The sequence below is a fragment of the Desmodus rotundus genome, chromosome 5 (genome assembly GCF_022682495.2).
Source record: "Desmodus rotundus isolate HL8 chromosome 5, HLdesRot8A.1, whole genome shotgun sequence".
Classification (NCBI taxonomy): Eukaryota; Metazoa; Chordata; class Mammalia; order Chiroptera; family Phyllostomidae; genus Desmodus; species Desmodus rotundus.
Window position 1 is genome coordinate 118047154 of NC_071391.1, and position 12211 is coordinate 118059364.

The 12211-nt window shown below is 49.4% G+C and overlaps 1 protein-coding gene across 1 annotated transcript; it reads right to left on the bottom strand.

Annotated features, from left to right (window-relative positions):
- Nucleotides 1-10294: 10294 nt before the first annotated feature.
- On the bottom strand, nt 10295-11913 carry ASPRV1 (aspartic peptidase retroviral like 1). Its single transcript, XM_024558477.3, has one exon. It carries the CDS (start codon nt 11672-11674, stop codon nt 10898-10900), a length of 777 nt encoding a protein of 258 aa, XP_024414245.2. The 5' UTR covers nt 11675-11913; the 3' UTR covers nt 10295-10897.
- Nucleotides 11914-12211: the final 298 nt, after the last annotated feature.

Consider the following 12211-nt stretch of genomic DNA (forward strand, 5'->3'; position numbering starts at 1 on the left):
TCTCCAACGAATTCTCCTGTGAGGCTGGGAGTCTCTCCTGCTGCCACCTCAACCCCCACGGCTGTTTTCAATCAGTGGTTTGAGGCTTTATTTCCCCACGCTGGAACTCTGGGGTGCGCAGTCTGTCACCCAGCCCACCAGCTGCTGCCTCGCCGGCCAGCTGCAGCTTTGCCCACCCCACTCCACAATCCGCCACCTCGCTGGGTCCACCAGCCGCCTTGCCGCGAGTCCTCTCCGCCCCAGCTGCCTGTCCCCGCCCCTCCTGCTGGTCTGGATGAATGTTTCTTCTTTATCTCCTTGGTTGTTGGACTTCCATACAGTTCGATTTTCTGTCGGTTCTGGTTGTTTTTTGTTTTTAAATTGTTGTCCTTCTTTTGGTTGTGTGAGGAGGCACAGTGTGTCTACCTACGCCTCCATCTTGGCCAGAAGTCCTCTCAAACCCACATTTTAGAGACGAGGAAGACATGGTTGTATAAGAGCACTGCCTGTGTATAAGAAAACTCTCTGGTCTGTTCTTTTGCAAGCAGAGGGAAGTGAGGTTGACTAAGCAAGAAAGACTGAGTGTATTGGAGTTGAGAGTGTGGAGAGGAAAGGTAAGTGTGGGGTTGTTTGGGTTTTTTTTAAGTACTGGAGACAAACTTGCCAAAGAATAAAAGGGAGCTGCCTCAGGGCTGAAGGTAATTCTGACTCCACTGTCTCCAAGAACCAGAGCTCTCTGGGGTTTTCCACAGAGGCTAGAGTCAGCAGCAGAACTGACCTAGGTCTGAGTCACCTGTCAGAAGGGAAAGGAACACCACCCTGTCTTCCCAACTCAAGAAAGTGCACTGGATTGCAAATGAATGAGAATAACGTTTTACACTACGAGCTTGGAATCTGCTCTGTTGCATATTTCTAAAAAGAAAATAACTTCATATTTCAGCATTTTGTTCACAAATTACTCGTGGCCTCACCAAAATTAAATTACTGGATGCAGGTTAATCTGCAAGAAGGTGTCCGGTAGCATGACTGGAACACTGTCCCCAACCCTGTCCCACTTGACATGAATACAATAATTTGGAGTCAGGTGTGGATGACACATTCCCCACATCTAGGGTGACCCCAAGGTAGCAAGGTGGTACCCGAGTAGCCTGACAGAATCAGGACCCCAAAATGTGATCAGTGGGCTGAAGTGAGGGAGCATCTCGGACAGAGATAAGAACAGGCTCCTGAACTTGGCCATGAATAGATTGAGGGAAGCCCTGTTTATAGCCAGCATGTCAAAGAAAGAAAGGGTTGAATGCTAAATCTCCGGTGAAGGAACCACTGCAGAAAAAAGCCCTTCTGTGTCACTTGAAAAGGCTAGAGAGCAGCCCAGAGAGAAAAGAGAGGCCACCAGATGAGCTCAGGGCAGCCCCAGGCCTCAGCAAAGCCCAAGCTGGTCTCCTGGCTTCCTCCCTGGCTCTGTTCCCCCACCCCTCCCCAGGCTCTCCCAAGCCCCACAAAGTCCTTTTAAAACAGACCTCAGATCGAAGCCTTCCGTGACACAAAACCTTCCTGTGGAGCTCCATCCTGCTCAGCAGCACATCTAAGTCTCTTCAGTGGCAAGTCTCCACCTGATCGGGCCCTACCATCTCTGACTCAGTGTCCTATCACCCTCCCCCTCACACCCACCGCCCTACCCGCCTTGGCCTGAGGGCTGTTCCCAGAACACCCAGGGCCTTTGCACTTGCTACTCCTTCCACCTGAAATGCCCCCCCCTGACACCTTTATGGCCTGTTCCCCCACTTCACTCAGGTGTCTGTGCAAATGTCACCTTGTCCATGAGGCGCCCTCAAGTCCCTTTGTATAACATTGCACATCCCTCATCACTTTCTACCAACTGGCCCCCTTGCCCTGATTCATTTCTTCTTATTACCACATGACATATTATAATTTTGTCTGTTTGATGTAAAAATGGGGCTCTGCCAGAGCAGAGGCTGAACTCGCCACTGTGGCTGTCCTAGCACCTACAACAGTGCCTGGCACAGAGTGTGGGCTCAGCAATATGCTTTTGTGGATGGGAGCATGGATGGGTGGGTGAGAGGCAGAGACACACTTCAGGCTTAGAGCTGAGGTAGAACAATAGTCTCCAATGTCACATGCACCAAGAGAAGATGGTAGAACAAAACTGAGAGAGGCTTTATCACCATCAGGGTTGTGGGGAAGCACCACCGTGAGGGCCCTGGAAAATGCCTCAGCTTTAGTATAATCCAGATGACTTGGTCAAAAGCAAAAGCGATCTGATAGAAAACGATCTGATTGAGAAAACATTGGGGGAAAAACAATTCTAGATCATTTGGTCTAAAAGTATACTCTCCACATTATTTTTAAAAATTGGGATTTTGATGCAGCACAGAGCTGGAGTGCATCCTTTTGTGCCTTTTTTAAGCAACTTGCTTAAATTTGTTTTACCCTCTGCTTTAAGTTTCCAGTCAATATTTCAGCCAACTATTTGAATTATGTTCATTTCTTAAAATGTACTGTGAAATGTCATGCATGCATGCAGATAAAAGTGCAGAGAACATAAATGTGCTGCTTAGTGCATTATTATAAACACCAAGCGAACTTGACCCAGTCAAGAATGAAGAAGCTACTGACCCCCAGGTGTCCCCAAATGCCCTTTCTGACTCAGCATCTCAGCTGCCCTGCTTCTGCGGAATCACACCCTTTCTTGTCTTTACAATTTGGCCTCCTGAGCCTGAACTTCTATGCACTGTGGCTTAGTTATGCCTATTTGCTTAATTCTATGAATGGGATCCTGCTGTACAGGTCTGTGTCCAGCCTCTCTCCCTCTGCACGGCTGTGAGATCTGTGTGTGCTGCACGCAGCTTCAGTCCTTCCCTTCCATTCCTGTACGGTGAGCTTTCTAACAGCAAAGTGGTGGAACCGGCTGCGTATCCAAAGATGGGGAATTGTTTCAATCAAGTATCAAGTATGGGTGTTCACAAAACAGAAAGTACTTCATAGGCTACTTTTGCTAAGAGGGAATAAAGAAAAAATGAGAATGAGAGAGTGAAAGAGAAAGAAAGAAGGAAATACATCCATATGACTGTTTAAAGAGAAAAGTCTAGAAAAATATGCCATGTTTAACCTAAGGAGTGTGAGTGGGTGCATGGTTCTTCATGAAGTTTATTTATATATATAATTGGATTGACCTCATTTTCTGGTTTTCCCATAATGAGCATTCATTGTTTTTGTAGAAAAAAGAACAAAACAAACAAACAAACAAAACACTAAAAGGAATTTAAATAATGAAAAATTAACAAGGTAACAATCAAAGAAAAGGATCCAGAATTCTGCGGAGGTTTTAGGGGTTTCTTCTCCTTAAAAATTATGTCTCCTCTACTTGGTAGATGATTTGTATGAACTTTTTATTTTCATAAATTGATCAAATAACAATGAATGTTTCCATGTTTGTGAGTTTTATAAATACCTTACACACTGTTTAGTTAAACAAGACCTATTTGTTAAATACTTCAGCCTTTCAAATGCCTTTCCACCCACTTTGTCATGCCTTGCTCTATTTATAATAGATGAAAACAACCTAAATTCATTTTGACCGAATCTTTGTCCAGACTGCTCCAGCAGACTAAATCAAACATTTTAAGTCAGGTCGGCTTAAACTCCAACCTCAGCTCAGCATTGACCATTTGAGCTACTGACCGCTGGGCAGACTAACCTCCCCTGGTTTCAGTTCCCCCATCTGTTAAATGGGTATAAAACGGACATTGCAGGAGTTTTGTGAGACTTAAGAAACTGTCAAATCGGGAACCTGTGTGTCACCTCAGGCCAACTTCACAGCCTGTGCACTGTTGACATTTGGGGCTGGAGAATTCTGTGGTGGGGGCGGCACCCTGGGCACTGTGGGCAGATCAGCAGCATCCCTGGCCTTTACCCACTAGATGCCAACAGCACTGCTCCACCAAGTTGTGACAACAAAAAATGTCCCCAGACATTGCTAAAAGTGTTCTTGGGGCAAAACCGTCCCCCATGAGAACCACTGCCTTAGACTTGTCCCTCTCTCACATCCCGTAACTGATGTCCCCAGGTCCTGTTGGTTCCTCCTCCCGTTACCTCCAGAATCGGTCCCCCTTCCTCATGGAGCCTCTTCAGCCTGCCCCTGGGCCAGCACAGAATCCTCACCAGACGACCTCCCTCCACCCAGTTTTATTCCCCGTGGTCCCTCCCCAGGCTGTGGGACCTGACAACATTAATATATGCTTTTGCTCCCAATTCCTCCATCTCGGTAAGTAGCCCAGCCTCTTGGGGCTCTCTGATGTCACTGAGCCTGTAAGGTATAATACTTTTCTTCCCATCTTTTGTCTCTGCCTAAACCCAAGGATAAGAATCTGTTTGAAGGCCCTGGACTGGGAGGGTGGCCTTTAGGTGTGTAAGAGGAGGTGAGGAGGACAGATGGGGCTGCACAGTGGTCAGTTCTGGAGAGAACAGGCACCTACACACCATCCTGCGGCCTCAGCCCAAGGAAGTGGAGGTACATCATAGGGCGGGGGCTTCCTGGTGACCCCAGGAAGGCAGGACCTGAGATCTGGGCTTCCGATGCTCTCCCCACCAGAAGCAGCACAGAGACACTGCCTAAGGATCACGTGGACAGGAGTGTGGCCTCTCCATGGTAAGAGTGCACCTGGGCATCTGTGACTTGCAACCCCCACCCTGCCCCGTGCCTCAGTGCTGCTTAAGATTCTGGACCTTTCCCCAATCCAGAGCAGGGAGCAACCCTGGAAAGACTGAGAGTGACTGTCTCAAAAGGCTGGCTGAATGGAGACTCAGAGTTGGACATAATTAGCTTTAATTCTGGAAAATCATTTTAAAATGGCATTCCTCACACCTCAATGAGGTTATAAACTGAGGCTCAGAGGCATTACAAATGCAGATATCAACTTGTCACTTCCCTGACTACAACCCTTCCACAGCACCTGTATTGCCTAGGGATGGAGCCCCAATTACCCACAGCAGAGGAAGCAGGGGCACATTCTCTGTGCTTGCTCCCAGGACAGACATCACAAATCAATCATGGCATCTTTCTGGCTATGTCTGAACACAGTCCCAGAATCCTTTACAGCACCACCCACCAGGCAGCTGCATGGATCTGACTTGGAACCTGAGCTGAAGTCAAGTGTTTTCTCCATTTTAGGACCCACATCCACCACTACCATGCCCACACATGTTTTACTGCTGCTTAAATTGGCATGCACCATTGGTGTATATATTTATGTTACAGGGGTTATTTTTTCCCTCCAGAAATATTATTAAATTTATAATGCACTTTTTAATTGTGTGCATCTTAGAGCTGAAGAAATGCAGCATTGGCTATCCCTGGCCTTCTGGAATTTTCTCAAAGGTCACTCAGGATCCTCTACACTTGGCCCTCTCCCCCTGTCCCAAGTTACCCCCCAAGTCTGCCCCAGCCCACTGGTCCTTCCTCCCTTTCCTAACTTCCTCCCTCTCCCCCACGTATTCTTAGGAAATGGCCACTTGTCTTTCAAGACTCAGGTTAAAGATCTCCTCCATGGCGCCCTTTCTGACCCCCTCCATGTGACCCTCCACGTGATCCTCCCTGTGCCCCTGCACAGATGGGAGGGGACACAGCACCAGGCCTGGCTGTCTCCCTCTTCAGGCTGTAAATCCCTAGAGGTCAGGACCCACCTCACATACTTCCTAGGGGGAAAGATTCTCTAATAGGAGCTCAGAGAGGCAGAGCAGGACAAGGCTGGCCCCAGGCAAGCCCAACAGACAACATGCACCTTAAAGAATTCATCCCAGTCCAGGCTTGGGGAAGACTGGCCCACAATACCTGAGCAGTCAATACTGAAGAAGCAGTTTATGAACCCACAATGAGGAACGGAACAGCTAGGTAGAACTGATGGTCAGAGTAGCCTGACCAGAATTTGCCTTCCCTGCCACATAGCCAGGGAAGCTGCATTTATTACCCTGGGTTGCTTGGCAACTAGATAAGCCAGTGACTGATGGGACTGGAATGTGTGGTGGCATCAGCTAGACAGCTGCCTCAATGTGCTCTCAGTGGCTGAGGACCAGGTAGGCAGGCCAGGTCACCTCTCTGGGGCCTGGAGACTGGCCACTCCCTCAGCATTGCCACTGGATCACTTGTGGCCTTTGGTCTCTGACTCCAGCTGGCCTCCTGACAGGAACATTTTGTCCTCAAGATAAAGTATTACCTGCAGACTGACGCTGAGAGCCTTGCACACCTGCGAGCCTTCACTCTTCTTTAGATGACTGCAGTCTGATATCATAATCTACCTCACCTGCTGCCAAGGACCACCTACACCTAGTGCTGAGTAGGCAATTAATAACTGGGTTGTGTTTTTCATGAGCATGTGGGTTAGTAATTCTCAAACTACTTTCTGGGTATTCTAGAATTGAACAGTAAGTACCCTGCAGCCAGGTTTCTCATTGCTGGGGGGAGAAGTTACAAATATAGAAGAGGGGAAGGTTAGAATAAACCCTGTGGCGGTGGGTTGGAATTGAAGGTATCGGTATGAACTCAAAATGTTATTACAGAGGGTGATGTAGACATATATACAGAGGCGGTATGTGTTTTCATCTTAGCGCTCTGACCACCATGAGGACCTAGAAGCTCTGACGCCCCAGGAGCAATGAGCACACCTAACACCCAGATCCCGTTTTCTGCATAGCAGACTCTATCAAAGAGAGCCAGCGCTGGTGCAAGGAAGATACAAGATGAACCTGGAACATCTTGTGACAGAAAATAAGGGCACAGATTATGATGAGGACATGTCCCAAGAAGACGGGAGCCAGTTTGAAGAGATTCCTGAGGCTAAATCTAAAACAATTTGAGCATCAAAATAAACAACACTAGTAACAGAGTATAACTGATGGAAAAAAATAAGAGTCTGTGAGTCTACAGTGATATAAATAAATAATAAAGAAAGAAACAGGAAGGGAAAGCTTCTCCCTAGAGTTGAGTACCAGCTAATAAATGTGGAGGGCAGAGCTAAATATCAGCATTGCAGGCAAGGGTCACCCATGGGTCTAGTGGGTGACAGTCTGAGGAGAAACAAGCTATTTATATATTATATATATACTATATACTGCATTTCTCATAGTATCAACCCAGGAGACATTAATTACACAGGAAAAAGTGGTTTACAGTGAAGAAACCTGGCTGACACCACTTTGACCAATGTAAGGGAAATCCCCAGTAACGGAATAAAGAGGCACCCCATGCCTCCTGACAGCTCGCACTGGGACGGGCAGGCCCTTCTGGGTGTCCCTGCCAGAAATGCATAGCCTGACTCTGATCGTGAGAAGGCGTCAGTCACCCAAATGTAGATTCATGTTCTACAAAAGCAGCGGCCAGGGCTCTCCAAGAATGGTAAGGTCAGGAAAGACAAAGACAGATTTAGGATTTGTTCAGATTAAAGGAAACCAAAGAGACATAACCACCAAATGCTCTATGTGACTGGATTGGATCCTGGACCAGAAAACAATTGGTTTCTTTTGTTACAAAGGTCATTGATGGGATAATTGGAAAAATGAAATAAACTCTGCAGATTAGATAGTAACACTACTATACCAATGTTAATTTCCTGGTTTTGATCGCTGTATTGTGGTTACGTAAGGGGATTCCTTAGTTTTTAGGAAGTAAACACTGAAGTGTTGAGGAGTAAATGTATATCATATTTACAATTTTCACACAGTTCGTATACATATAGATACAGAGAAAGAATGAGGTTGAATGATAATAATTGGTAAAATGTTAATATTGGGGGAAAATAGGTAAAACTTATATGGAAATACTTTGTATTACTCTTGCAACTTTTCTATAAGTGAGATTTTTCAAAAATGAAAGTATAAGAATAAATGTTTGCTGGATAAACACATGAGAAACCACCTCACACCGTTGGGTCAGCATTCAGTGCGTGGTCATTATCAGAGAAGAGGGGCCTGCAGGGCCCCTGAGTTGCTCCTTAGTTAACTAGAGGGATCAGAATGTTCTAGGCCAGGGCTTTTCAAACATTTGTGTGCATGTGCATCACCGGGACCTCTGGCTCAATGAAAGCGCAGGTCTGGGTGAGGGTGAGATGCTGTGTTTCTAACCAGCTCACAGCTGATGCTCACGCTGCCTTCCTGCTGGTCCGGGGTCACAATGGGGCAGATACCCCTGGGGTATAGACCAGGGCTTCTCGAGCTTGGCTGATCATTAGGGGCACCTGAGGAACCAGCTTTAATTGCTCTTCCCAGGCAATTCTAAAGTGTAGCCAGATTAGACCTTTACGTTGCTGCCTGCCTGTCTCCTTTCCATCATCTCAAACTCAGATCCTGAGTCTGACTGCTGCCCTGCTTTCCAGCTGGATTCTTTGCTGCTACTTTACTCCAGCCTACACCTAGAAGCCAGATAAACCTTACTGGTCCTCCACCATGCAGGTCAAGCTCGAACTCCTCACCTAGGCATCAGTCAAGCCCTCTGCGATGTGGCTGCCCCACTCGCTGGCTGATCTCCAGGGATCCCCCTTGACACTCCGCTCCTAGGGGATTGGCAGTCACTACCCTGCAGCCCAGCTTCCACCTTTGCACATTTGCACTAGTAACCAGCTCACACACACACAGCACCTGTCTTAAGGTTTGAGACTTAAGGTTTTCCAGGTAAGAACCACCACTTAGTTCCTGCCTCCATGGGGGCCTCTTCCTCTCCTGAGGCCCAGCCTGGGTGCTCACTTTCCTCCAGGAGAGAGAGCCTGGCAGCTCAGATAGACTCTTCTCCCTCAGAACAGGGGAGGAAAGGGCCCTGCAGGCGGGACACAGGTCACCCATTCTTGTTCACCAGCCTGCTGTGCATGGGGAAGGCCAAGGAGAACACAACTTGGGTGCTGCCCTGGAAATGTGGCCTGACACCCAATTCCTCATGCCCGTGCCCCTACCTGCTTCCCCACCCACTCTGCATCCTCCCTACCTCAGCCCAGCATGTAGCTAGGAGCTGAAGGACCTAGAGAAAATAGGTCACAGGGAGGTGCCACTTGGGTTGTCCCCTGAAGGGAGGGTTTGGTCTAGAAGAGAAGCAGCTTTTGTTAGAAGTTGAAAACCAAATTTGAGAAGGGGGACATAGGACATGGAGGACAGGAGGTCACCTCCTTCCCCAGTTCTCCTCTCTCCTCCTCTGGTTCTATCCCCATTCGGAGGTCATTCACTGGACCCACCCCCTCTCCAGGCCCCACTTTCCTGGGAAAAGACTTCCTCCTGATTCGGCCCCTCCCATCATCCCACATTCCCTGGGGCTGACGAGCTAATTCCCGTGAGGATGTTTGGCTGCCCAGGGCCTGGCTTCAGTGGCTGAGCAGGTGTCTCAGTTTCCAGGAGAATGACAGCTGGAGTTCGAGGGAGGAGCAGTGGCTCTCCGCTCAATCAAGAAGTCCACAGGCTCGCCTCTGCAGGCAGGCAGCTTGTCGCTCCCTCCAGTATGTCCAGGTGGAAACCTCCATGAGAGGCTCATTGATCCCTGATGAGGGGAAGATGGCCCTCCCCACCTCCCGTTGAAAGCTCTCAAAGCTTTGCGCCCTTGGTCTCCCGTTTTGGCCGGGAGTTTTCAGATTCCTGGCCCTGCTCAGTTCCAGAGAGAGAGGCAGGCATTTGCAAACAGATTATAAGGCAGACCCTAAAAGAGATGGACACCACATTCCCAGATCTGGGAATGCCCCCCACTCCATCCCACCTCTCCAATTCCAGGCTCATTCCAGGTCCCTCCAGGAAGAAGCTGTCCTCCCAGCACCAGAGCCCCCTGCTGTCTCTGCATCCTCTGTCCTGCAGAACTCCCTTGAGCAGGACCATGCAGGTCAACACATGTCCCCCGACTCTGAGTTCTGCCTCTGAGCCCTGGTTCCCAGGCGGCTGTCAGAACCTACTTGCCAGGCAGATACTTCCTCATCTGTTTACAAGAACCATAATTTTCCAATCCCCAATCAAGATACCTCACAAATAACTTTAGGGTCACTTTTGGGTACAAGGGGGCAATTTAGATGCTATAATATTATAGTTTGAAATGATTAGAGAAATTATGACTCGATTAGAAATGATGGCAAGAATTATGGAGGAAATAAGTCAAAATATTTGAAATTGAGGCTGTCATAAAATCCAAGATACATAGTCCCTGTCTATATATTCTCCTATAACCAGGACAGGCACTCAGTAAATACTGGAATCTTCCTTCTCTTTGACATTTACACCTTGTTTTTCTCACCCTCTCACATCCATCCCATTCATCCCCAATCAACACACTACATGGTTTTCCATGAGTCAATCTTTATTGGCTTTGGAAGTAATGAATTATTGACACAAGGCTCCATGGGTTTCAAAGCAAATGACAGAAGGAAATATACATTGCACAGGTGGGAAGACCCAACAGGGAAGAATATCCGAGCGGCTGTGACTCTCACTAGAGACACCTGTGAGGAGCCTGCAGCCAGCAGCCAGCCTAGCCGGTTCGGGCTTCACAGATACCATGGTGATTCACCACGTCTCAGGGCATCTGAAACGTCCCCTAGTCCTCTCTCAAAAGCAATCATTTCTAGCCTTCATGGACCCTTCTTCCAGCCTTTGAGTCTTTGCCACCAATAGCAGCCTGGTGAGCACAAGGACCCTCTCTCCCTCTGAGACAGCCAGCCTGCTCTCCCTCACCTGTGCCTTTTCAAATGAACTCCCCCCACCCCCCCGCCACCAGGGTCAGACTAAGGCCCCTGCAGAGGGAGGAAAAGGAGGAGGAGGAGGAGTGGAGGAGGGAAAGAGTTGGTTTGGGTTCGCCAAGCCCCGTGACCCCCTAGGACCTGCCCTTCCCCTCCACCATGGTGGGTCTTCCACCAGTGTTGGGGGGCAAGGAAATGGGGGCTTTTTAACTAGAGAGCTGCTGCCGCCCCTCCTCTGAGGGTTCCTCCTCTATGAGCTCCAGGTCAAACTCATCTTCCAGGGACCCTCCAACAGGCAGAAGGCGGAACTTCTTCCCTTTCAGGGTGCACGTGCGATGCTCAAAGTCCAGGACGGCGTTGTGGTCCTGGAGCACATCGGTGCCAATGATGGCTTCCTCAGCACTGGCGTTGGCCACTAGGAACTGTGCCTTGAGCTTCATTTTGCCCAGCGACACCGCGGTATCCCAGACGCCCAGGATCTTCATTTCTGCCCCATTGGCCACTTTTACCACATTCTCAAAGGGCCGAAGGGTGTCCAAGTCACCATCAGTGACCTCCTCCCACAGGCTGGGGTGGACCACGGACACCTGGGCCCCAGAGTCCACCAGGAACCTCACAGGCACTTTGCCAATTTTTCCCTTGAGGTAATAGCCCTTACCCATGCTGTTGGCAAAGAAGATCTCCTTGGGCAGGTGGCTGTGGGCAGCTCCGGGCCCCCCGAAGGTCTTCAGCAGGATCTCTTTCACCACACTATAGTCCCCCTGGTCCTTGGGACTGAGTCCATCGTAGACCTTCAGGGCATCTCCCTTGAGGGACTCTTTCAGGAACCTTAGCTGGGTGACTTGGTCCCAATGGTTGAGGTCACTAATGACCTCAAAGCGGTGCAGCCAGAGGTGGGGGGCTACACTGGTTCCATCAAAAGGCTCCGGGATGAAGGCGCGCTCCCGGTGGCCCTCCTGGCTCCTGACTCGGCTCCCAGCCATCCCTCTGCTCTCCGGTGGAACTGCAGCAGCGGCCCACGCCAAGTAGAGAAAACCACAGAGCAGCCCTGGCGCAATCACGCTGGAGAACAAGGCCTCTCTAAACAGAGTGTCGCTTAAGTGCCCGGCCTGGGGCAAGCAGAAGGGACCAGGTGAGGGTTGTCTGACGGACTGCTGGGCTCTGACGGACTGCTGGGCGCAGAGGCAACTGCTGTGGCCTGCTCACTCTGCAGAGCCTTTTTGATGCCTAGCCTGGGCCCCCAGGGCTCCCCATTCTTTGTTCTGGAAGCTCCACCCCTGCTCGTCCTGCCCTCTTGCCAGCATCCTGCCCAACGAGCATGATCAGTGCCTCACCCTTCTGAATCCATCCATGAGACTGGCACAGGCCAGCCCACGTGGCAAGAAGGGCCAGCCTCAGTTGGGGGGGCTACTGAGGTACCCTCCCAGACTATGCCCAGAATAACACAGGAGGACACAGAGGATGTTATGACATCCAGGTGTTTGTCATCAGCTGGGGAAGGAAGGGGGAGGCAGGGACCA